At 36.3% G+C, this 27,966-nt stretch overlaps 1 protein-coding gene across 8 annotated transcripts in view; it reads left to right on the forward strand.

The window, feature by feature from the left end:
* Window positions 1-14,062: 14,062 nt before the first annotated feature.
* Window positions 14,063-27,966, forward strand: part of DYNC1I2 (dynein cytoplasmic 1 intermediate chain 2) — a gene marked incomplete at its 3' end in the record, with an annotated part of 28,341 nt that continues 14,437 nt past the window's right edge. For 3 of the 8 annotated variants that reach the window (XM_082001133.1, XM_082001134.1, XM_082001135.1), the window contains exons 1-5: window positions 14,063-14,404; window positions 16,299-16,413; window positions 20,631-20,721; window positions 25,076-25,135; window positions 26,378-26,493. In XM_082001133.1, coding sequence (XP_081857259.1) covers window positions 14,297-14,404; window positions 16,299-16,413; window positions 20,631-20,721; window positions 25,076-25,135; window positions 26,378-26,493 — 490 coding nt within the window. In that variant the 5' untranslated portion in view covers window positions 14,063-14,296. Of the gene's footprint in view, window positions 14,405-16,298; window positions 16,414-20,576; window positions 20,722-25,075; window positions 25,136-26,377; window positions 26,494-27,966 lie in introns of all 8 variants that reach the window. The other 5 variants (XM_082001136.1, XM_082001137.1, XM_082001138.1 and 2 more) reach the window with 3 other exon arrangements.

The following is a 27,966-nucleotide window of genomic DNA, read 5'->3' on the forward strand; positions in this document are numbered from 1 at the left end:
CAATGAAGGAAATGTTTATGTAAACCATATCCTAAGTTAAAATGATCTAGCTGAAAATGTCCCTGCTCACTGCAGGGGCGTTGGACTAGATGACCTTCAAAGGTCCCTTCCAACCGAAAGATTCTATGATCTTGAAGTAACTTGGGGGATTCTCTAAAAGGGATCTGCACTTGTTCAATTAAAACAACTAAGTCTCAATTAGAAGTTTATTTAGTTAAAAATACTTTTTAGTGCAAACAAGCCTTATAAATAAAAGATAAGGAATGGATGACTTGGATAAAATTGTACTTTCTACATTGGCAAAGTCAATCACGGAACAGTGTTTAAGACAGAATTACAACGCTGTGTTTCTAAAATTAAAAAAAAAATTATCACAGGTTTCCTAATCATATGAGACGTACAACACACTATAGTGAGCCTGACATCTGAATGTGTGGCCGGAGAAATAAGAAAGACAGTCAAAAAAATCTAGTAAGATTGTAAAGTCTTTTGTAGTATCAATTCTACAGATCACATTAACTTTCAAGTCCAGAGACAGAACCTCACAATGCAATCCTTTTCCAAACAAAACAGGTACCCAAGTAAAAGACAGTTGTGTTGTTTGACCACAGTTTTCAAGGGGACTGTTGACTTTGCATGTATCCATTTATGTGTGTCTACTTGAGATGTGTTAGGATTTTTTTTTAGAACTGTTGAATATCTATTATTGACTGTTGAAGTCATTATACCTCTTGATGTTCATTTTAGCTGCAAAATTAAACCCCAAAGTAATACCCCTTGGTCACCAAAAATCAGCGCCACTTTGACAGAAATAATAATTTCATTATTTTATCCTCACTTTGACAACTGTTAAAATACATATGTTTTAAATTACTACACTGAAAGCTTCAAGTACAAAAGCTTTTTTGTGGCAGGCATTATACATATGCTATTAACATCATCTCTGAGTCACATAGTTAATAATCTTGTTAAGAGTATCCAATTTGTCATTATTTTGTTCAGCAGTTCTATTTTCTATACCATATTAACAAAGGTATATAAAAATCTTTTCTCTCTTCGACTCATTATCCATGGATAATTTCTTTGCTCTGGAGTGGTCTAGCGTGGTGTTCTGGAATTTGAGACATATGCAATATATGTAGGATGTTCCTGCACCAATATATTTCAGCACCATCATTTTGGCAGGCCCTTCAGTACAAAATCATTTCTGATTTATACTTAAAACCTTTATTGTGTGGCCTCAGAAATTTCTTCCTCAACACTTCCCCAGTCTCCTGACACCTAGTTTCATAGATGTGGTTGTCTCTCTGTTATTTGCTTTGGACAGTCTCTTTCAAACCTCTTCAAGCTAAATATGGAATAAAGTATTTCTCCTTAAATGTTTATACTTTCTCTTTTCCTGTTGTTACTGTTACTGCTGCAAGCTTGCACATTTGGCAGCATTTTAGGACCTTCTATTTACCTTTCAAGCCATTTCAGAATATCACAATATTTTTGTCTTATTTTTGAACATTTAGAATATCAGAACTTCTTTCTTGCATTCAATCCAAAGCAACAGCAAAGAGAACCTAGATGTAAAATTTTAAAAACTCAGAACACCAAGGTCTGATTAGTATTCTGAAAGAAGTCTTTTAAAAAGGGAAATCTAGGGAACATGTATTTTGTGCACTACAGTACAGAGATCTTTCGTGTACTAATGACAGAATCTGCAAATTCCCTTTTAGCTCTCTAGGGAGTCCTACAAATTTCAGATGCAGTAGTCCATGGTTCAATTTCTTGCTGGAATCGATTCTTCACAAGTAGGGATAATCCTTCATTTAGTGTTTATGCACTTGGATACATTTCTGTATTCCATACTGGCCGTATCAGGCCTTGCAATGCTTTTTTATTCTTGCCAGAATGCACTCCTGCATTAGCTGATTTTATTACACTTATACGGTTGAAATGGCACTTCTACGGCCTTCTTTTCCTTAGCTTAAAATAACTTTTCAAAACAATTACTTCTAATACTTCTAATGCTTGTTCTCAGTCTAACAGTCACATTTTTACCATTTTTAGTTGGAAGAGAATGCATTCGGTAGTTTTCGAGCATCAGGCTTTCAAATATATACAGATACAGTTATTTTTATTAAATACGTCTCAATTACAATAGTTCCTTATTTCCATTCAAATTTATTCTTCTTCCCCTCTAATTACAAATAATAACTCCTTAAACACCACTTTCAAAAAAAATTTTTTTTTTAATTCCTCCTGAAGTTTGTTTCCTTTCTGGTTCTGTTAAAGTTATAAGGTATTTAGAGCATCTTTTTACTCGACTCACTATCTGAATTTATTAAATAAAACTAATAATAACCTCAATATCATTATTATTTGAATTATGCATAAATTAATATAGGTACTATATGCATGTATTGATAAATTACCTACCTTACATAATAGTAATTTATATAATTATAATATCTCAATTATAGTGTATCTTGATTACATAAAATAGATGTTAACATTGCAATGTGAAATCTATAAAAGCTATATAACTAGCTAAGATTTCAAAAGAATATGCTGTTCTCTAGGTAAATACAGCACAGTGCAGCCTAATACATAACACAACATTATATGATCTCATTTGACAATAGTGCAGTTTAAGGAAACAGATTATTGAGCCTGAAAGACCGCAGATGAATATGGGAGAAATGGAAGAATTAGCTTTATACAAACCTTATGCTGTGCCACCTGCCAGCTTGCATCATGTACTCTTCAGCCATTACTGAATCTCCTGTGAACAATGGAAGATTCAAAATAAATCCAAATCAGAATAAGCTACAATTTATACATTAAAAAATCACTTAGTCTTCCCTAATGATTATATTTTGGGTTATCCACTATTACTGAACTGACAAAATTAGTATTGGTTAAGAAACTTCTAAAAGCATTTCTAACATTTTCTTAGCAGACACCAAATCAGAATTTTCAATTGCTACAGTAACATATAAAAAGTCTACTTAAAATGTATTTCAGTCCACTGCCTGATATAGCAATTTCTCATCTCTCAGCTTCCTAGTACCAGCACTATTCTTCACAGTGCAGAAACAATTCAAATACATAGAGTCACATCAGCATTGTGTTGAGTCCTACATGTTTCAGCAAATAAAACAAGGTGATTTGACAATCCCAAATATAGCTTAATCTTTTTAGATAATTAAAAGGCAGTAAATTAAAGCATTTCCTTTCATTTTACACAATATTGTGGAATTTATTTTAATAAAATGAACTCTAATATCTAATTGATTGGTTTCCAACAGTAATTTAGAGATAAATTTTCAAAGGCATGAAAGCCTATTAAGAACACTTCTAATTGATTTTCAGAAAAAGTTGAGGACTTGATCCTGTATTCACTGCAGTCAGCAGTGAAATTTCCATCAATTTAAATAAGAACAGGTTCATAGCTGCTCTTCATGCCTTTCACATTATGCTTTCCATAGCTAGAGATCTCTTCTCTTTTTTTTTTTTGGCACAAATAATCTACACACTTGAAGTGACAATGCTAAGAGCATATATTCATGTTAAAACAAAAGAGGAGAAAAATACTGATTTTTTTATAGACTCAATACAATTTACCTTACATTATAAAAAAAAAAAGCCACATTTGCAAAGAAAGGTAATGAAAGTTTTAACACTGAAGATGAGTGAACAAAATGCAACTGCCATTCAGTTTTATGGTGCCTCTCTTCACTGAAATCCATTGGATTATGTATGAGTAAAACAAGCAAAATGTTGAATTCATAACTTAGTTTCTAGGTATTTAGAAGTAAGTAAGTTTTCTCGAATGAGTTGAGTAATTATACATAGAACTATCGCTTTACTGCTGCAAAAGGGAGGAAGATGTTATCAAATACTCAGTTCTATCAAATGATCAAATACATTATCAATAAATGAAACACTGTGATCTTACTCTGTTTTATTTAGTAAAGAAATGCAACTGAATATTTAAAATGTATTAGTATCTAGGGAATAACTGGCTTTTAAGAGAACTGTCATGCTGATATATGTGAAGATCAAAAAGTGGCGGTAGTGTTATCATTACAAATTCATCTAGATGAAACTAAAAGCTGCGTAAGATTCCAGATTGCTGTTTCACAAGAAGGTGTTGCATGATAAATATAATAAGATAATTAGGTGTAAAAAATTCAGTCTTATGTTCAATACAGTAAAGGATCAATTTCATCTAAAGGCAAGTGGAGTGTACGCCATATCATGTGATCCAAAGTAGTGACCTTCTTGATTCAAATGCAAAATGCCTATTCCTACTGCAGATGGAATTTACCAGGACAAAATGTTCAATAGAAAGATTACATTTCCAGTGGGGCAGAAACACATTTGTCAGTCTCTCATTACAGCTTTGATACAAACATCTTGGATTTCAATTAGCTTTAAGATAGAATGGCAATAATCCAGCATTGAGACTATAGACAGATCTTTGTTTCTTACACCATTACATGTGGATTTTTGTTTCATTTGCAATATTGTAAGATGAATGAAATAACATTCTAGACATTTTAATGTGAGAGATATCACTTAGTGGTGTCTGTCTGATAACTTTGCACTAGGAGGCGAGGGTGCAATATTCACATTTTTTTCCAGCATAAATGAAAAGTGCTGAAATCCTTGAACCGTAAGTGTCCCATCAGTTCTTCTACCCTCACTGTCCCACCTGCTATTATTAACATACCATATCCACTCTGATGCTTTTGATCCTTTTCTATGAAAAGTAATTTGCCTTCTCAATGGAAATAAATGTGAAATTTGCTTTAGTACATTTCAGGAGTTCAAACAATGGCCCACATTAATTTCCACACTATAGAGGTCATCTTTTAACTTTACAAATTTAGACTTTGCAGTTGTTTAAAATGTTTCCTTCTAAATATTATTTAATTTTTAAGAAAACTAGTATGTTCTTCTGAGTTGATCATGGAACTAGGAGTTGGAAGGGCAATTTTTAACTGTCACTTGAGTATCTGTGACTGATTTTGAGTTAACTCCTGTAAAACTCTGGATAATATTTGTCACCCTTACTTTATACTTGTGTCATAAGGGTAACTGTGGGCTTATGAAATACGGCAGGAGGAAAAGCTCAGAAATCATGCAGGCATGATTCAGTTGTTGATTTATTTGTTAGAAAGAAATTATGATCTATGTAATGGTCATAGATCATTATATGGTCAGATATGATTTTAGTAACACTCAAAATTATACATGGTGCCTTCTATTCAAAAAGCTTCCTTTCAAATACCAATTCACTTAGCTTTAAGAAAAATTGTTACTGAAATAAATATAGTTAATTTGACATATTAAGAAACTGAGACTGAGAGAAAATAAAGATATGTCTGTAACCTAGGAACCAATGGCAAAAACTACTGGTGGCAAAACACCACTTTTCCTCCTTTGATATCAAGGTGAAAAAGACATGACTTAAGTCACTTGCCGCCAGAATTCCAGAGCAAGGACAAGAGCTGGGAAAATGCCCCCTTTTACGGGTAACTGTTCTGTGTACTAGCCACAAGCTTCTTTCTCTCAGAGAAAGAAATTCTACAAAATGCTTGATTTATCAGTAAACATAAAAATTATAAACATAAAATTATAAAATCTAATGCATCTGTATTTTTTACTTCATCTTGAACTCTAAATGGCTGTAAATATATCACAACAGTTGGCCAGTAAGTGTCTGTGGACATATGCAGTAAATTAAGCAAGCATCTATAATGGATTTTTTCCTCACTCCTGAATTGCAGCCACCTTTAGGGTAACGGATAGCAAGAAAAGATATAATACTTTATAACTCTAGTGAAATGAAAAATATAATTTACCTGATTAATGAGAGTATTGCTTAAATATCACATACTTCCACTGACTTTAAAAACAGCTGTAAGTACATTTTGTTCCTACATGCATATCTGTAAATATTTATTGCAGCTTGCTAGAATTACTAGCATACACAATACTAACAAAAATAATGTTGTTTAATTTTTGTCATGGCGCTATAAAAAAAAAAAGAGATTTAACTGATTGGACTCCGCTTTGTATATACAACGCAGAACAAAAACTGCCAAATCATACATGTAAATTTTTTTTCAATAAGAATATCTGAACATATTCTATTTCCTGTAAAATAAATACAAGTCCCTGGCTACATAAACATATATTTACTATTTTATAATAATGAAATTAAATTAAAATATTATAAAAATATTTTTCTGCAGTATAATGCAGTTGAATTGAATTTCAAATTGTTTATTTTTTGCAGAGAAGCAGAGTTTGTTTGTAAACTTCTAAAGCTGCAGAAGATTCCAGATTGCTCAGTTTCACAAGAAGGTGTTGCATGAGAATTACATCAGTTGTGGGGTTTTTCCCCTTCCTGTACTCACAGCACAGTAATACAGATTTGGAAAGAACATCCAGATATCTAGTCCAACCTGCTTCAGCAGAATCAGTGTACTTTAACATATGATAGCTGCCTAATCTCCTGTTAAAAATATCCAGACAGAAGAGATTCCAGTAGCAAATTTAACAAAACAAAAACACAAACTGCTTTCTCTGAGACAGAGAGGCTCATACCTTATAAAACTTTTTCTGATATAACTGAGTTTTGACTCTGCACAAAACTGAACACTGACAGCCATCAAGATCTGTGGTGATGACGCCTATGGTTAAAAGCATTTATTGGATAAAAATTTGCCAGCGGCAGAGTATCCACTTATACACATACATATCAGCAAAATACACCTTATTTGTAGGAAATTGTATACTTCTCTCAGCTTTTAAAAAAACTAAAAGCAGCAGCTGTTTACACTTCTAAAATTCTATAATGTGTGTGTTTCATTGTCTTACAATTTTCTTGAGTCTAAAAATCATGTGTCATGGGAAGGATGTACACTTACTTAAATCTATACAAGTTCACACATACATTCCATTTACAAGCCTTACAGAAGGCGTTTTGCAGTTTTTTCTCTTTTTCTGTCTTCACACAGATGCACTAATGTAATCAAGAGCATTGAACGATGTACCATTCAAATCTAAACAGACTACTTGTTCAAAATGTTTAAAAAAAAAAACCTACTTGCACAGATCAGACTATTTCACAAGAAAACATAATCCAAAACACTTGTTGAATAAATTAAGTAACAGGTATTAATGTGGTCAAATTTTGTTCAAGCAAAGTAGAAAAATCAAATTTATCCTGATTGTAAAAAACCTAACAAACAGGTTAAGATAATATGACATGTTTGTCTACAAAACTAATCTATAAATAAAATAAAGGAAATCCTGTTTGTTTGGAGTATACAAAATTAAACTAACATTAGCCTTAAACTATCAAGTAGATGGGTTTTTTTTTCTATTACTTTTTTCATAGGAATGCACACAAATTTTGCAGATGCTCAGTGACTGATTTTAACATTTTTGAAATGTAACAAAAATCTGAATCAAATTCAAATACAGTTTAGCGGCAACAGTCTTCATTGACAGCCAACCAGATTTTCAAAATAGATGTTTTCTTGCATAAAACCTGTTGCAAGATCCACAGGAAATCCCCTTACAAACGTTCCCAATGATATAAGGCTTAAACACCACTTTACTTCTGTGAACAAGGAGGATGAAGTTCTGTCATACTCTGGTAAATATTCAGCCAGAGAAGGGCTACTTCCAGTTTGGACCAAGTCTCTATAGATTTGTCTGGGACATGGAACACATCCCTGTTATCTTGTCCCTTCTCACTACATTTGCTGTCACTTGTGATATGCTCCAGCAGGGTGCTTACAATAAAACAGATGGCTGCAGAATTGTTACAGGCAATTTACTACACCATCTCCTTTCTGCTCAGGTGTTTCATAAATATGGCCTAGGAACTTGGGTTCTGCTAGTAGTATATACATTTCCAAATATGTACTGCCTTGCAACTTAACGTTAAAAGTAAATTTATTCAAAAGTAGGAGATATTCTGAGAAAAATTTTATATTAAAATTTTCTGTTTATGTGTTTGCTCCATGTGTTTAATTCCATGTAATTTTTCAGACCTTGTTCCAAGACATTAGCAAGTTTCTTATTAAAGACCTAAAAAAGGAACAAACTCTATCTTTACTTACATTGCTGTTAGCAGTAAAATGACTCCACGGCACCAGTCTTTACTGAATAGAACTGACTGATGCTGTGAGTCAGTGACTCAACTAATTCCTAAAAGAATGTGAAAACACGAAAAGTTAACTGCTACTGTTAACAGTTACAGAAGAATAAATATTACTTTGTGGTAAAAATAGAAGACCAGAACCTAGGAATCCTAAATTCTAATCCCTGTGGTCTTGTCACTTAGTCTTTTTAACCCTCTTCATGTATAAATAATTATGAAGTACTTGATATGGGTAATTATTTAACATTTCTAGAATGAGACAATTTGATGTCGCTGGATGAAAAGTGTATTCATTTCTAGTAGATCTTAGTATTTTAGTGTGCCTTTGTTCATATTAATTGTAGTCTAAAATACACTTAAGGGTTATATAAGACACCTCTTTTACTTATATACAGAAAAATCACTGAATTATTAATGAAAAGTTTAAAAAAGCCCCTGAAAAAAATGAAAACTTTCTCTCTCCTTATTTATCCTATTATCTTTTTGGCTAATAATGCTAACATAATACAGACAAAAGAAACTCTGTTCATCTTAGCCAATATTTAAACATATTCTCCCTTTGATGAATACACAAAACTTCCATAAAGGTTAATGGGAGATAGGTGCACAAATTGAGGGTAGAATATAGCCCAGCATAGAACATATCTGAAAATATTTCCTTTTGGCTGATCTCTTGGCAGTTTTCATACTCTCTCTTAAAACCATTAGAACTAGTGCAGGTTTTGGTGCATTACAGGATCTCTTAAGAAGCTCCCATTATCACCTCTCTTCTTAACCACATAATAGAAAAAAAAAATGAGAGTACTGTACACAGACCACACTGAAGAAGCAGAACTTGCCTTGGAATTTTTCAACTGGTAAACCTATTTTCTATAATGCTTAGTAGTGAATCACTCTTAAGTGCGGGACCATTCACTAGTGTATGTGTTTTGTGCCAAAGGTTACCAGATTGCAAAAGTGTTCTCATCTCAGAAAGGACCCATCATTCACCATCACCTTACTTTGACACAGCAGAAAAAAAATATGTCCATCTAGCAGGAATAGGAAAGGTGGGGAGAAGGACGGAGAGAAACCTATATTAGCAATGCAGCAAATTTTCTAAGGGAAAAGCACAGAGTATTAAATGATACTAGAAAACTTATGTCTGTATATCATGGGATGAGATCTTCCTGATTATTTCAATTCCAGTAAGTGTCTTAAGATGGACTTCTAATTTTCCTGATATACAAGAAAAAAAGAAAATTAAAATGAAGCCTTAATGGGGAAAGGTAGGCCAGCTGCCTTTTCCCAGTCTGTTGTACTGCTAGAGGACAGCGCAGCAGTGGCAGTTAACTTGAGAAGGAAACTACCCTTTCCAGCATAGATCTTGGGCCCATGTTCTCCAGCAGCACAATGAGATGACAAAGCAAGGTGAGGGCCCACTTGCTTTTGCTATCTACCCTTCTTCTGATTCAGGCAGCACAGAAGTCTAATGTTCTCCAAAAGACAAAAGTAGAGACTCCTGAATCGAATGATACCTTCTTGTGTTGAGTCTGGATTCCTGCCCATCTGAAGCAGAGACCTGATTTATCTTTATAATTCGTTCACATGTCTCAAAATAACTTCTCAGTAATACACTAATTGTGTTTTGTGGGCACAATCACTGTTAAAGCTGTGCTCATCCTAGACCCAGTGCATAGGATGGGTACATAAAATCCCCTACAAGCTGTTTTCCCAGTCCTCGATACAGAAAGGGTCTGCCTCACAGTTCAACTTCTCCACATTCTTACAGACCATTATAAAATTGGGGTTCACTATACAGAAAGGTATGGTCACCAGGAAGCTGAGGCTAGAAGAAAACACTCACTTGTAAACAGCTACAACCAGCATGCTTTCTCAAACCTGTCCCCCCACCATATACCTCATGAGCCTTCCAGTTCCTGAAAAATATATCAAATTATTAACATTTAAGGTGCTATTACTTGTGAGATCAATGACTGCTAAAAAAATCACAAATGTATTTGTATAGAGTTAGCATTCCATCAGTGTTTGTGTCACTGCTAAACTGGCTCAGAGAGAGCTATTTGAAAACTATAGCTATCATTGACAAAGAAAATGGGAATGTCAGTGCTGCAAAAATTAGCTATTTTAGCTACTGTGTTCTAAAATGAAAGACTAATGTAAAAAATAATAACACGACCTTCAGCAGATATAAGTAGGTTCAGGACCAAGAAATACACTTCAGTGTTGAAGATCAATTACCAAAAATCAATTGGCTAAATTCATTACAAATGTGAAATATCTGGCTCCTACATTCATAGTTTTAAATGTAAACTTGAAAAATATTACTGGAAAGCTTCAAACACAAAGTTAGCATTTTATGGCCAAACAAGAAGCATATGTAAAATAAAGAAATAAAACACATATACGTCTTCTCAGGTACACACAATATTCTAAGTGGTATTAGAAAATTCTGGCAAATAAATTCAAAGACAGCAGCTGTTTGTGGAAGTTCATTACTATCATCTTCATATTTCCATCTCTGAAGAAAAATGCAACCCCTTCTCTTGCACATCATACAATTTTCTTTGACAGTTTCACTTATAGTTTTTCTGAATGGTAACACCCATACTCTGATGAAATGCATGGGGGGTTATTTTGATGGATCAAAAGCCATCTAGAAAACAGACAGTTTTTCTAATTTTTCTTAAGGTATAGTATGAACCCTGACTCACATGGAAGACTACAGAGGAGTAAATAATCAACACTGATCCCTGCAGCAATTGAAGTTCTCCTGGGAGCTACTCCAGCAAGTACCAACCAACCTGTTCAGTTTATGATACATAACAGGACTGCAGCCTGACAGAGCTTGACTGCAAACACAATCTTTTTCCAGTGCTCATCAGCAGAGGTTCAGAAGATATACTCACCAGACATAAATGTTTGTAGATCCAGGGATTTAAAATATACTATTCCAATCTGTAGTAGCAGAAAATTTAACCCTCTCTGGAGCTGATAGCTATTGCCTTTAAATACTTCATTTCATAGTGTTGTGAACACATGCTCCACTTGAACTATAACAGTTGTCCATATTAATTCTGCTTTGGTAAGCACAGTTTTGGAAGATCAGCAGTCTGAGGAATCAAGCACTTCACTGAGATAATAGTCAGTAGCATTAGCTCAGCAGTTAGGAAGAAAAGGTAGAAAAAATTGGTATGTTTCTACAGGATACAAGTCGCAATATACTGATTAATTTAGGATGACTGGGCAACAGCAGTCATTTACTACCAGTTGGTACTTGTATCAACATGAACTGTGTAACTTCATTCCCACAATGATGCTCATTGATGCAGTTTGGGTTTGGCACAGCTTTACCCCATTCAGCACACACAATGAAACACACTGCTAACGTTTAATGCCCTATCAACCGGACAACCAACTCCACTTGCTGACATCCACGCGAAGCCGATTTAGCATATGTAGTTTTGTCCCTAGCCTGACACTCACAGCGAATCAGGCTTTTATACATTTTATCCTCAGGTCACTTAAGTGATTATGGCTACCAGCCTGTCAGGCCTATGATTAAAATCACACAGTTCAATCGGTGTCCGCATTGGGCTGACTCGTTCCACTGCTCAGCTGCCAACATGGCAGTGGCGAGTGTGTGGATCCTCATTCCCGGGGAAGCCAAACTGAAGGAGAAAGTGAAGCCCCGCACTGGCGTCCCGCCCGGGCCTGCTCTCCTCACGGCCGCCCGCTGCCTTGGGTGCGAGGCGCAGCGAGGCCCGCCGTGAGGCGACAGCGCGAGACCCCATGGCGGTCACCGCCCTCGCGCCCCCGCCGCCGCGCTAGCCACTGTGGCGCCGCTCCCAGCTCACCAAAGCAGAGCGCGCATGCGCGCGCTCGCTCACTCACTCGCCTGCTCTCCCCCTGGCACGCGGTGGCGCTCGCTTCCCGGACGCCCGTCGCTGCCGATGTGTCCCCCCGAAAAGACTACAACTCCCATCACGGAACGCGCGGCGGGGCCGCACTCATGCTGTAGGGCGCTTGAGGAGGAGGCTCGCCCAGTGGGGCGCGCTGCATGTTGGGCGTCGTTGTTCTCAAAGCTGCTTCACCAGCGCTCCACGGGAGGGGTTTGGTGTTAGGCCTCTGGAAGCACCCCATCCCCGCGTCACTTCACGCTCGTTCCTTGTGTGAATTCCTTTCAGATCGCTCCCCTTGACAGTGCGAACGAGTGTGGCGTTGGTGTCTGAGCGCACCGCGGTACGGTACAGGCCTCCGTGTCCTGCAGTTCCTGTAAGTTCCTGCGCATCCCGCAACGCTTTCAGAGCTGGTTTGATCCTCGGCGCCCGCCGTAGGCTGCTGCCTGTCAGCTGCCGGCGCCTTTGTGAAGCGGCGGAAGCGGAGCGGGGCGCTGTGCCGAGGGGCGGTTGGAGCAGAAGGAGGTTCCGCTACCAGGTGCGCGGGGGGGGTCCCTGTGCCCGGCGCAGCTCGGTCGCCGCTGCCCCTCCTGGCTGGGCGCCGCTGTCTCCCGGTGGGGATCTTCCTTCTTTCAGCCTCGCCCTGTCGAGCGAGTGGCGCGGCAGGAGGGTGGGGCCGGGGGCGGCCGGCGCTCGGCCCTCAATAAGTGGGAGAAGGTGCGGGCGAGCTCTGGTAGTGCTGCCTTCGTCTGGGCCTTGGAGTGTGGTAGGGTGCTGCCGGGCTCGCAGTGTGCTGCCAGGCTCCCTCGCCGCTACGGTCCGTGTGGGATTTGGGTGGGGAACTTGGTTCTGGCGGCACCTGGTTCGTACCGCTATCATCTTAGGGCAGGGCGGGGTGGGCGCTCCTCTCCTCAGGGGTGGCTCGGTCTGTGCCGCTTTGCTTTCCCGGCTCGGCGTTAGAAAGACGGGTGGGGGCGGGAATCCATGGTGTGGTGACAACGCGCCTTCCTAGCGCCGTTTTAAAGCGACACGGGAATGCCATTTGAAAATGCCGACAGTATATTATTTATTTATTTATTTATTTATTTACACTTAAATGTTTGCAGACAACATGGAGGAATACGTACATTTATTGCTCAGTATATAGGGGTAGATGTATAAGGCTTGCATCATTTTGCGTCCTTTTCTGTGCTTAGATGTGCTATGCAAACACTCGCAGGTATTCTTAATTTTGAATTAGTGAGTAGTTATATTAATGTGGTATCTTTGTTATCAAGCTTAGTGTAAAAGCATTTATAGATCCCTTATCTGTGGTAGAACCACTTCTGCACTTTCTTTACTGACTTGGATTTGCTTTAAAAATTGTAAAATTAAGCTTTTATTCACTCAGCCATTCACACAGTTTTTCATACCTGTGTTTTAAATCTTTATTAAGTTCTGAAGTGGGTTTTTTCACCTTTTGTTTGTTGTTGACCTTCTTGTCTGGATTTAATTGAGTTATATAGCAAAACTTCTTGTAGAATTTTTGACTTTAAAAGATCAACCAATTTCTTAGCAGTGTACAAAAAGTTTGAGGAAAAAATTGATAATGCACATATTTTAAAGGGGTTTTTGACCATCACATTTGTGCTTAGTTGCCTTGCAATGTATAGTAATCCTACCAAATCTTTTAATAAATCTGTATTTGAATCCTACAACTGGATGTAGAAGAATATATAGCTTACAAACTGCTAAGTTATAGCATGCTAATATTTAAGCTGTTGAAGTGAAATAAAAGGTAGATATTGTGTTGGTACCCTCCTCGCAGTTTTCAGTCTCACAGTTGGCTCTGTAGCTGTACAGAATCCTATGGCAAGATCAGATAGACCCATCTTCAGTGCCTAACATTTCTTTCAAAGCAGTTCCTGCAAAGAGCGTCAAAACTACATTAGGAATGGATGCTGTCACCATGTCATAGTTATGTCTGTTTTAAATCAACCCCTTTAGCACTGAGAATGTGTTAAGTGAAAGAAATGTTGGAAATAGGAATGTGATTTTTTTTTTATTATTATTATTGTTTTAAGACTTTTTCACTGTTCTGGTTTTAGTAAGCTAGTGTAGTTCTGTTAATGATAGTTTATTTAAAGGAAAACTGCTATCCTAAAAAAAAAACCAAAACCAAGCAAAAAACTCAAACAAACAAAAAAATGCGGTATGATTTCTGTTGATCAGTGTTTCAGCCATGTCTGACAAAAGTGAACTGAAGGCGGAGTTGGAGCGCAAGAAGCAACGTTTAGCTCAAATCAGAGAGGAGAAGAAAAGAAAGGAGGAAGAGAGAAAGAAAAAAGAAGTAAGAAATAATTTTCTCTTTGAAATTTGACTGTTTGCATATGTAACTTGCCCAAAATTTAAGGGTAGGTTCACTTAGTCTTTTGCTACATGTTATTCAGGGAGTGTCTATTTAATGGTTGGTTGCTGATGCAAATGTAGCACTTTCATTTTCTGATAAGAGCAAACACTTACTGTTTTCTTTAGAATTATCCATATGGTAAGTTAGATTTTCTTTTCTTTTTTTAATGATATAATGGAACATCATTTAATCAAATCACTGTGAAGTATTGTGCAAGAGCTCTGCTTAATGAGTTGTGGTGGCGGTAGAGAACTCATTTCTGAAGTGCAGTTCCGAGGATGTCCAAACGAATTGTCTGACTGTCAGTATTATTATTGTACAGTGTGCTACATTCTTCTGATACTTGACTCATCTTCAGCCTGAATTTTAAAATCAGAGCAACACTTAGGATGTATATGCTACTTGTGCATTAGATTTGGTTTGTTAACGGTCTTCTGGATTTCTCTGCTGAAGTATGTGACAGTCTGTGATTTATTACTATGTTTCTCCTGAATGCAGATTATATCTCATAAATGTAACTTTTGCTGGAATGTTTTGGTGTTTGGGGTACTTTTTCAAGACTTCTCTCTGTTTTGGTTATGATCTTGTAGGTGTCTAAATTAACATAGGACTGAAGACTGAGCAACTGCCAGCTACATGATTCAGAAAAAGACAGGGAAATATCTCAAATTACGTTCTAATGATCTTGTGACAATGTATTGCCTGTATCTGAGATTCCAGTTGAGAACTTGCTCTAAAATTTGGGAATTGCTGTTTTAAAAGGAATTGTGGTGTAGATTAGAAACATAATGTGCGGTCATGTGAGGAGCAGTTAGTCTTTAATCATGGCATAAGGTTAGAATAGCTTGGTCTAGATTTTGCTGCTTCTATTAAAGACTTGTATTTGTATCATCAATTTATATTTACAAAAATGTTCGCTTGCCAGTGACTGAGCTATTAACACCTTAAGCTATGAATTCTATTTCTGTAATTGAGCAGTTAAATGAGTGTGGAAAGATATCAGGTGTTCAGTGTCTTTCACAGTAGAGCTTATGTTATTTATAAATTATGGGGAGATAGGTGTAATTTTTGGTTCATGGGGTTTTTATTGTATGAAATTTAGCAGATAATAACACAACTGAAAGAAAACTACTTAAATGCCCTGTAAACTTGAAGTTACTGCAAAGTTTTTTAAGACTTTCTATTTTTTTATGAAACCTGAGGACGAAAAGAAAGATTTCTCACTAAGCAGCTTGTTGATGTTTTAAAAAAATAGCTTAAAATACATGTATAGACAGTCACCACTTTTACATCTTACACATATTTTCTTAACTGCTACACACTTTAGCATTTGCTCTATCTAACCAAGTGTCCTAATGCTTTCTTGACCAAAGAGGGATGTCTCTTACTGTCATTCTAACCTAATAGTGTTTTCTTAACACAGTTATTGTCATTTCAAAACCAGAACAATATGACTGTGTCTTTAAAATACTTTCATAGACAGGTACATAACCTTTTTTTTCAGTCTTTTCTTTTACAGTAATGCTAAGCACTGCAAAATGCAAAAAAGGTATTCTTGATCTTATCAAGTGTCAGTCATTTTGACAAATAAGATGACACTTTTTGCATGTTATATGTCTTTTAAAAACAGTACCAAAGCTACAAAACTTTGTGGTTCCTCTCTGTTGTTTACTTTATCTACAAAAAAGACCGTCAGAATTACTAGAACCAAATATCTATCTTATATGATGATAGGTTTCAGTAGCATAGAAGAACCTATGAGATCTCAAAAAATAAATTAAGCCTTTCTTAATACCTGTTAAATGCTCTAAGTTAATTATTGAATTATTTTTAGACTGATCAGAAGAAAGAAGTTCTTCCTGTACAAGAAGAATCTGATCTTGAAAAGAAGAGAAGAGAAGCTGAAGCATTACTTCAGAGCATGGGGTTGACACCTGAGTCTCCTGTTGGTAGGAATGTTAATATTAGTTTGAGATAAATGTTTGGGGATTTTTTTTTTTTGTTTGTTGGTGGTTTTGGTTTTTTTGAGGGAGGGGTTGGTGGTGGTGGGGTTTTGTTTGTTTTTGTTATGATTGTGGTATTTTGGCTGATGGGCCAAGGTCAAGTGTATGAGGTTTAATAAGGCCAAGTGCCAGGTCCTGCACTTCAGTCACAACAACCTCATGCAATGCTGCAGGCTTGGGGAGGAGTGGCTGGAGAGCTGCCCAGCAGAAAAGGACCCGGGGGTGCTGGTTGAAAGCCAGCTGAATATGAGCCAGCACTGTGCCCAGGTGGCCAAGGCGGCCAACAGCGTCCTGGCCTGTATCAGAACTAGTGTGGCCAGCAGGAGTAGGGAAGCGATTGTGCCCCTGTACTCGGCACTGGTGAGGCCGCACCTCGAATACTGTGTTCAGTTTTGGGCCCCTCGCTACGAGAAGGACATTGAGGTGCTGGAGCGTGTCCAGAGAAGGGCAGCGAAGCTGGTGAGGGGTCTGGAGCACAAGTCTTATGAGGAGCGGCTGAGGGAACTGGGGTTGTTCAGTCTGGAGAAGAGGAGGCTGAGGGGAGACCTTATCGCTCTCTGCAACTACCTGAAAGGGGGTTGTTGTGGTGACGAGGGTGTTGGTCTCTTCTCCCAAGTAACTAGCTATAGGATGAGAGGAGATGTCCTCAAGTTGTGCCAGGGGAGGTTTAGATTGGATACTAGGAAAAATTTATTCACTGAGAGAGTGGTCAAGCATTGGACCAGGCTGCCCAGGGAGGTGGTGGAGTCACCATCCCTGGAAGTGTTCAAAAAAACGTGTGGACGTGGCACTTCAGGACATGGTTTAGTGGGCATGGTGGTGTTGCGTTGATGGTTGGACTTGATGATCTTAAAGGTCTTTTCCAACCGTAATGATTCTGTGATTCTGTGCTTTATATTAGCGTGAAAATTCTCTGGCCACTGTTTTTTGTGGTATACATGTCTGATTTCTGTACTATTTTGTCCTGAATGATCTCTGTTGTAAGTGTCAAGTGATATGCTTCAGTACACATTACTTAGTACTATTTTGTAAACAGATGTTTTACACTTAGTGGATTATTTGGAGTATTTCAGTTAAATAGATAAATATCATGTATTTGTTATTTGATTGTTTTTTCCCTATTTTCCCTGCACATTATTCTTCTGGTTTTTTCTTCATTTCTCTTTTTCATATTGCCAAATTTTAATTCCGCTATTTTTGTGCAGACTTGGTTTGTTTCCTTCCTGCATCTTTTACACCCTAATTTTCCTTATCTCAAATACCTGACTGACTTTGATGGAGTAATAGTAGGGATAAGTATAAAATTTAACTATCAAGGATGATGATTCGTATCTATGCCACTCTTGGACAGATTAGCATATTGGTTGTTGCTTTTTGCCTTTACGTAGCCACATATATCTGGATGTTGAAAGCGAAGAGGGTGATAATTCAACTCCACTTTTTGTCTCTAGCCTTGAAATCCAAGGGTTTAAAAACTTTTCAGTTTCGCTCAATGGTGAGGGTCTATTTCAACTGGGCTTGCAAATAAGAAAATAATAATAACTTGTTGTCACAGATATACTGTATCCATAACATCTTCATAATTGCTTTCGCATAGTCCTCAAGTTTTCAAAATGAATGTGGAATAAACACTGTTATAGCTGCTCCCATCATTTTTAGTAGTTTGAACTGTCCTCACAGTTTAGAGACTGCATTTGGGCTATGTTAGCACCAGCGTACAGCATTTCAAGTAATCAGTTCGTACCTACCAGAGGTCTTGTTTGCCAGACTCATAGTTGAACACTTTCTTATGTGAGGTTTTGTTAAGGCAGTTGATGAGACTCTTGCAGAAATGCATGTGGTGGTGGTGGTTGTTTTTTTTTAAATCTACGAGAGAGAATCTTAAAACCACAGGATAGCCAGTCCTCAAAGCCAGTCACTGAGCAGGCTTAGAGTAGCTGTTTGTGAAAAGCTCTTTGAGGTGCTGGCATGTAAGACCAGGGCATATGCCTGTAAGTGCTGCGTTTAATTCCATTGAGCATCTACTTAACCACACCCTTCAATGTACACAGATTTGCAAGGAATTCGTTCCGTTCCCTTTCAAGATACCCAGATCTGATCTGGATCCTAAATCAAGCTAAAATGTCCTACTCACTACCTTGAAGTAGCATGCCCGAGGTACAGGCTCAATCTGCTTGACTGGATACCAGCAAAGTATGATAGTACAGTGATCGTATGTCTGAACTGAAGCTAACTCGCAGCTTTGTGTGCAGATAGCTTGCGCTTGCATTGTCGGCGTAGCTTGAGATTAGATTCCTTCACAGACAGTTGTATTAAAAGTTCCTAAGGCAATTATTGTCCTGTTAACTGCCAGAGAGAGGTAGCTCTCTTGTGGGAGAAGGGACCTTAGCCATCTAAGTATGCTTTTGATATCTACCATCCCTGTTATAAAAGAAGCCATAAGTTAGTGAACCAAAATAAATTTCAAGAAGGTATTCTAGTTTCATCCTCCGTTGGGGCAGATGGAATTTGGTCTTTTCATAAGACTGTTGGTCTTTAAATAGGTTTCGCCTCACTAATGGGAAGACTTTCTTGAAAACAGTTTGCCCCACAAGAGGGCATTGTAGCATCAGAACCAAGCTGCTGAATGCTTTCGGCCGTGCATACTGCTAGGTAGAGCTGACTGACTTTTGGAAATGGTAGCAAGATACGTTTCTAATGTCACCCTTTCAATTAAGAAGGGGTGACATTAAAATGTCAGCGTTTCTGATAAAGCACAAAAATAATGTAGGAATGTAAAGACCTCTGGGCATTTCCTTTAGTATAAATTATTTGGTAGATGGTGATGATGAGTTGAAAAAAATATGTGTACACACACCTATACGCCCATATTTATATAGATATATGTATAAAGTGTAAGGATGTGTATGTATGAATTTATAAAGTATAACTCTAGACCTATATAAAAGTGTCTCCTAAAGAAGGAATGAATTTTTAATAAATTGGAATATTCATGGTGATTTTGTAAGTTTAGGGTAGAATTTTTGTCAGCCTTAGTCATGTCTCTGTTTCGGATGGGATGGAAACATTTTTCAGAATTAACAATATAGTTGTGATTTCAGGAAATTCTCTCAAAATGTTGCAGGTCTGAATTCAGAATTCTCCCTCGCCTGACCCCTTACAGAGTAGATACCTATTTACGTTAGCAAAAAAAAAAAAAAAAAAAAAAAGGAAGTGTTGGTTAAAGATTCTTTTTAAGGATTGCTAAAGAGTGAATGTGTTCGGTGAATGTTTTGCATATTGCTGAAAAATGAAGCATATAAAGATCTTCAACAAATACCCTGATTCTTAAGCATAAACATGTTTCATTGACTAATGCGTTTCACTATTGCTAAAAAGACAATTTGAAAGAAATATCAAAATGGTTTTGTGTTTGTATCAGATTGCATGATATCATTCAATAGTATGTATCAGTTCCAAAAAACATGTTGCTTTTTAAATGGTAATTGCAATCTTCATCTACATGCTGAGAATGAACTGACTTTTAAGAAGAAGTTTCAATATAACAGTACTAGACTGTTTGTCAAGTAAAAAGAAAAAAAAAAAAGTTAAAATCTCCCAAATCCAAACACTAGAAACTTTGTTGTAATACCCAGGATTTATATTGATTTGATTCAAACTAGAACAAAACAGTATGCTGTACAACAAAGCCACTTTTTTTGTACATGCTTTAGTGATTGTATATTTTGAAACAAAATTACTAGTTAAATACATTCAATATCTACTTTTTAAGAAAAACTGATGTCAAAGCTCTATTAACAACTATCTTCCTTTTATGTTTAAGCAACATGATTTAGTGGAAATTACCCTTTGAAAATTGATACCATCATTTGTCAGAAGTTCAGTTTAAAAATATATTTTCAATTCATTTTCTCTTAAATGTCTTTCCCTCCATGTCTTTTTGTATGCTCCAGATGCACAAATACCAAACAATTGCATGAAAGTCCAGCATGAATTGTTAACACTGTCTTTTCCCCTCTTTTTCTACTGTTCATTTTCATCCATGTATTTTTTGTTTGCCATCACTTTTTTTAATACTTCATGTTAAATTAATTTGAAAACATCCTAAGCTGTGCAACCTCTGCGAGTAGTAACAGCGGATACCTGTCTGTTTCACTATTTAGTCCCTCCTCCTACCTCTCCGTCTTCCAAATCTGTGAGTACACCAAGTGAGGCTGGAAGCCAGGACTCTGGTGATGGCGCTGTTGGATCTAGGTATGTCGCTTTCCTTGTCATATTCCTTTGCTTAATACTCGTATTCTAAACAATTAAGCTTTAGAAGAAATGAAGGTTAATTACTTGATTATAATATAATATGTGGTTACAGTGTTATTGAATTGGTGAACAATGACTGTTTTACAAAAGTACTTTAAAATTGGAAATGCAACTATACTTCCGAATTTGGAATTGCCAACATTAATGTGGAGTTGTTTAAACTTGCAAGTTTAAAGCAAAATGAGTCTGAATGTCTTGTGGTAATGTTCTTGTAAGCATGAATGTCTCGGGACAAGAGAAAACTGGAAAAGTCCAACTTCTGGGCTTTTCCCAGCTTTTTCTAAGGGAGGATATGTATGGATGATAGACTATTTCCTTTTTCCCTCTATTTTAGTTTTTCTAATAAAAGATACTGTCTACAGACTTTGCCTTGCTTCTGATTTTTTTTTTCCTTACTCAGAAGAATATTTCATGTTATTTCACTTTGCAGCCATCCCTGTACACAACTATACTGCTCATAATTGCTCTCATTTGGCCAAATCATAGCACCATGTTAGTACAGGCACAGTTGTTTTTTTTTCAGTTCCAGTTCTTGCCACATCTATTCAGCCATTTTTTTTTTCTGCATCACAGTTTGAGAAACGCTGCTGTAAAGAGAGTCAGGTGAATATTTCTGTTAAACTAGGAATTCAAAGTGGCAGTATATGGGTGATAAGGTAGGAAACACTACTTCCAAAGGGTATTTCTACTGTTTCCCATGCACAGTCTGTGAATAGGAGCAGAATTTGCCTAATTAATTTTGGTAACTTATATTTTCTCAGCAAATTAAATTCATGTACTTAAAATTTACTTAGTATGCATTGTGGATGAAGTTTAGTTAAAGCATGGTTACTAAAGCAGTTTTCAGTTACTTTTCTGCTTATATGAGTAGTTGTTTTGAAGAAAGAGTGAATACTTACACTGCTTTGAAACATCTTTTTAAAAGAATGCAGTAATGTCGTGTCTGTATTATGCATACATAACTTTATACAGTCTTAATCTGAAAATATTCAATATTTTAATGACCTAAAGAAAGGTTACAAGGTGACTATTTCTAAGTAGCAACCACTAAATTAAAACAAATACATCAGTTAGCAGATATGAACCTGAACTCTCTTTTTTTAAAAGTGCCCAGGTATGATCTTGTGCATAGCTTATTCACTGTGCAGTGGAAGTTCACCTGTCATGTTAATAAAGAATGGATAGAAGTGTTCCTTAATTTAAAATTTCCTTCTTACTCAGTTACTTGAAATCTTTGATTATTGCTTATTAAATTGTCTTTTTATATTCAAATTTACGGTCTAGAAGAAAAAACAAGAATTATTTGATGATTACTTTTTTTAAAAAAATAATTTCTTTCCATGTATACATAATTTAAATTCAGTATGGAACAGTATGTATAGGCTACATATCTGTAACTGCATGCCATGTTGTATACTGAATTTATCTCCACCTCATAGGTGTACTGTGCTCTCTGATTTTATGTTCCTTGGACATACTAACATAATGTTGTATGCATACATTTTCTTATGAAGCCTTGAGAAAACTCCTATCCTAAGCCTCTATAGCTTCATGCATTTGCACACTTTAAATCTGTCTCTTGACAATTTCCCAGATGTGGAAGCATAAAGAGACTGTGGTCTTGAAGGTATGGAGGTATGAATGTATAGCTAAATTGAAGGGTTTATAGAGTCACTGTTAGAGTCCCCTTGCTCATTTGCCAACCACCAGATAACATTCTTCCTCTGCCCAGCAAACAGTTGTCTGTATTCTAGTATACAAGTTTGTACAGCATTCCTAATGTACATATGCACTTGAACCTGAAAGTTAATGGGAAAAGTTGGACTGTGTGATACCCCTTAGCATTATACCTGGCATTTCACAGGTGACTTTCATATCAATGTGGGATGTGTTAGAAAGCCCAAGTTGTTCCACTATGCTTGATAACCTTAAAACAAACCCTTTCATATTAGTGTATTATTTCAGTTCTTGGTGTTTTGGTCTGTGGCCATTTGTTCTCTGGTTATGCTGCAACTATACTTTACAAAGATGAGCTCCTTTTTTAGTTCAGTCTTTTCTCCTCCATAATGCTGAATCTTGCTGTAACTTTGGTTATTTAGTAAACAGTAGAGCAGTGTTTGGACTGTGTTCCTGCTGTTACTTCCATTTGTCTTTATTTTCATCAGTAAAGAGTTTTGGTTCCCAGTTTGATATTGTTCTTTCTCTCTTCCTCAGTTAAGAGTAAAAATTCAAGACTGGAAAGTAATGTAGTTGGTTTACTTTTATGTTAGATGGATGCTTCATAGAATTAGTTTAAATGCAGAAAATACTTTTTAGAGGTATAGGAAACTTTAGGAATATGCCTAGATACAGAGCAGTTTGGGCTTATGTGGAAGAACAGGAACTTCTGTTCACTGAAGCTTGTAGATAAATTCATTTAACTTAACAAACATCTGGAAAGCAAAAGGAACAGTATTTTCCATCATTTTGGTACACATAGGTGAATTTTATCTTGGAATGTTACCTTTAGTTTAAAAGAATGTCTATGAGAAAGATTTAACTATATATCCTGTACTGTGTGTTGGCTTGAACTGTTTTAGAAGGCAGGCTATCCCTGGTACCACTGAAGCGACTGCTGAAAGTTAAAAGAATGCTTTGAAAGCAGGAAAGCAACCTCAGTAAGGACTAGGTCTTAAGCAGGCACAAAAGTTGGAGCCTTTAAATTTGTAGCCCTTTCCCTAAGTTCCTCTCAAGTGGTATTGAAAAAGTTGAGAAAATGTTTGACACATATTGTGGTAATGCAGCATTTGGGTCTGTAGACAAGTCATCCTTTACAGAAGCAACATGAAGGTTGGGGTGGTGGGGTGGAGGTTTGATTTAGCTTTTTTTTTTTTATGCATGATTGAACAACATACGGGCAATCCAGCTTGAAGTCTCACACACCAAATGAAACTCTAAGCCTAGATCGATCTATTTGGTCAAGAAAAGTAGCAGAGACCTAAAGAATAAGTGTACTCAAAGTAATTAACTTTATGGTAAAATGGTGTGTTTTCTGATGCACAAAAGATACAGAAAGGTTTTAGAGATGTAGGTATTAAGCTATTGCTGTGGATGCAATAGCAGGTATGTAGAATGATTTGCTAAATATGAAGACAGTGGATTTATAATTATTAATTAAACTATAATTAAATGTTCTTCTAACGCCTAGTTCCTACAAGAACAAGGTCATGCATGACACACCCATATTTGAGTTTTTATGGCATTGCCTGTACCTTTTTGGGATCAACTTTACCTTTAGGAATTCTGCACCTGGTTTATAAGAACTTTACCATGTATGGGATGGTCACCTTGTATTGACTTATCATAGTAAAATATTACATATTCTTTTTTTTAAAATTTGCTAAAAAGCATATAAGAACTTCAGAAAAACCATGCATGTTCATCTGTTAATGTCTCTTATATGCTTGTTTTAAAATTCTGCCTAAGCCTGATAAGCAGGCAGTAGACTAAATGGAAGTTTGTAGAGAAGAGATGCAGGCAAATATGAAGTGAGAGGGAAAAGTTACTTCCCCCTGCATACTTCTTCTGATACAAAAGTGACTTGAAGTGGGTGTCTTCTGTTCATTATTCCATATGACTTTGAAATGTGTTATTAATATAAAGCCCACTATTTCGAAGAGATTTAAGTATCTTAAATGGAGTTGGCTCTAAATCGAATGACACTTATAAGCCCAAGGCAGTGCTTAACCCATAATTACTGCAATGTCACATCTTGGAAACTCTAGCAGTTCTCTATCCCAGTGGAAATGCATTTTTGCCCCTGTACCAAAAGGCTTGTGTGTTGACTCATTTCCTTTACCAATATGACAGTTTCCTCCACATATTTACTGCTCTGGGCAAGATTTCATTACATTAACAAATCTGTCTTCATATGACATGCGCAAATCTGAACAGATATTGAAAGGAATTTGAAGTTTTTAATGATTCTTCTCAGCATTTAAAATATTTTTATTTGCCTCTAATAAAGGCTGTGTTTGTTGGCAGATCTTTAACTTTCAATCTTTAAAATAATTTAATTCTTTTCTAATAGCTCTGAATTCTGTGTTGGCTTTTTAACTTTTGTATTTACTGCATGTATTATTGCACTGAATGGTTGCTAAATTTCCCTTAACTGATGTTACATTGCTTTGTTTCTTGTGAACAATGAAACAACTATAAGCTTACTGTAACTCTAGCATTTCGTAGTGTGTATTTGCTTCACTAATCTCTGGCCTTTTTTGCTAATGCTGCATGATTGTTCAACCTGGGGTATCAGGACGCTGCATTGGGATACTGATCCATCAGTTCTTCAGCTCCACTCTGATTCCGATCTGGGGTATTGCATAGATTTCTTATATTCCCTCTTTCATGTACTTCTGGATAATAAGTATAAGAGCTTATTTTTTGATTAAGGCTTCAAGTTATTCTTAAGAGACTATTCTGTAAGTAGCAGAAATTCGCTATCCAAAGACTTAGTGCAGTTTGCGTGCGATGGGAAATTTTTATATTATTTAATATACATAAGATGCATATTTCTAATAACAAAACTTACTTATTCATGTTTTTCTTTGAGTCTCTCTTTGGCAAAATGTAAACTTTACAAAGTAATTTATTAAAAATAAAAAGCTTAGACTAACTGTTTTTAAAAACAGAGTGACTCCAATCTTTTAATATAAATATGTTTATAAAATCTGTATCTCATTATAAGCACTTACTAAAACCCATATCGTACAATAAGAATTATGTTTCTGCCCACCAAAACCTTTCAAAAGGGGTTACTTTGTTTTGTTTTTATCTTAGGAGGGCATGGATAATAAGAAACTAAGTTTGATATAGGTAAATTGTTGTTGCATCATTGCAGTATTGCTACAGTACATACTGAAACTATCTTTTATAGGAAGTTACAATGACTGAATTAGTGTGTGGTTTTTGGAAGTACATTATGCATTGTAGTTTGATACTAGCTATATCTGCGTTTATGGGATCTTCCATAAGCTGAGTCAGAAAGCTCAGAGGTTTTCAGTATCATATTCCAGAGTAATGTATTATGGATAAATCACTTGTCAGTGAGTTTCAGGTTAGACTTGCAGTTCTGCATTCTAAATAGTATCTTAGAGGTAGACAAAAAAGGCAGCAAAGTTAAAAGGGCTAGGAAATGTTTTTTCCTTCAGAATAACGAAGCTGTTCTTTAAGCTTTAAAATCCTAGAACCATTGCTGTATAAACATGACTCTTGTGAGCAGATATGTTCCACTGAAAATAGGGATATGTCATATATGTAGCAGTACCCTAGTCAACCCCAAAGAGCAAAACTTTAAAATTATATCTTATAATCCATATATATATTTGCACATCTTTCTTTTTTTGTTGCAGATATATAAATAGTTGCTGATTTTAAATAATAATTATAATAAAATATTATTCATAATCATGTGACTTCTTCAGGGTTAAGTTTCCACTGGATTTAAGTTTGACTAAGCAGTGTTGTGACATGATGACTTGGCTATTACTGTAGGCAAAATGTGATGTAATTCATAAAATTAAATATTTTTTCTCATTTCTCTACTAATTTTATTTAGACGTGGACCTCTTAAACTTGGAATGGCCAAAATTACACAAGTTGACTTTCCTCCTCGAGAAATTGTTACATATACAAAGGAGACGCAAACACCTGTTATGACTCAGCCAAAGGAAGGTGAATGGTTAACTTGTTACTACCTAGGTTATTTTTCTTTTCTTTTATTGTAATAATTATGACTGACTGAATTAGAACCAGCACTTGTGATCTTGAAACTTAATAAGGTAGAATGAAGGTTCATCTGTGAGATAATAGAATTTATATCCATTATTAAATTCATATACATTTTGCTTAAGAGTGTTACTGTCCTGTGCATTTTTTTCAACATCACTGTTACTACTAATACATGGTGTTTTCTCACTCATAGCGAATGTTCAGATTAGACGCAGAGTTGCTTAATTAGCTGACAATGGATAAATACAAGTGGGATATATCTTGCATTTATGACATATATAGGAATCCACACACAACTTACTTGAAGGCTGTCTATCCTTACAAGAAACTTAGCAATTGAACACCCCAGCGTTTTAAGAATTTGAAATTTTTATACCTGGGGCTTATACCTTGAGTTTAAAAAAGGAACTAATTTCTTTATTAACCCGTGCAGTTTCTGTTCTCAGCAATTGAACATATGCTTTCATTCAGTCATGACTTGTTTACTTTTCACAAGAAAACATAATTGGCTAATAAATTTGTTTTTCGATGTTGAAACACTTGAATTTAGCTGCAAATGAAAATACTAATCTTGACCTAGTTTGTATGTAGTTCCACAACAAAATCTCTTAGTTGTTTAATATGACTGACTTTGAGTATGTGTCCTTGCTAGCAATTTTAGGACCTAATTCTACATTCATAATTTTGCATTTTCCTCCTCTTTGGTACGTGAACTTTTGAGTGTTTATGCAAGGAGATAAAAGCACTTCTTTTAAAACATGAAGAGAGCACTCAACTGAAATCTTATGCTGGTATTTCCAGAAACTGTATAACTTACCTGAAAGTGCAATACAGATGCTACAGAGTGTAAAGCGTAATAAGAGTGATGCAGAATTGTTGTTATTGCTCCAGTCTATGTCAATATGCTGCTGTTGTCTGGAGTGTGTCTTGAAGTCACTTTGGCAAGTTTAACTAGACTCAAATGACACTGAATGAGTTGAAGATGGGGGGAAGAGGGGGAGAAAAGAAAGGGAGGAAATTGCAACAATACTTTGTGTTGAGAAGTTTTTTCCCTTCTTATCTCTGGGTATCCAATATAAGGGATCGGTGTGTCTTCAGAACACAAACCAGATCTTTCAAACTTCATTATTCAGTGAGCCAGAATAACAGAGGATATGCTTTTTCTCTAACTGCGTTTCTCTTCCAGTCTTCATTTTATCTGTATCCCTGCACAGATAGGCGTTTTGGGTTTTCCTGCTTTCATTCCTCCCATGCCCTTACCATTTCCTTTCTCTAATCTTTCAGGTTTTTCTCCTCCCCTCTGTCAGGTTCATGGAATCTGAAGACTCAGTTCATAGTTGTGTGCTTGGAGAATTTTACTTCTGCTGCCTGCTGTCAGTGGGAATTGCTTGGGATTGTATGATCGTAGTTTCCACG

Source organism: Phaethon aethereus (genome assembly GCF_964289735.1).
Source record: "Phaethon aethereus genome assembly, chromosome: 6".
Classification (NCBI taxonomy): Eukaryota; Metazoa; Chordata; class Aves; order Phaethontiformes; family Phaethontidae; genus Phaethon; species Phaethon aethereus.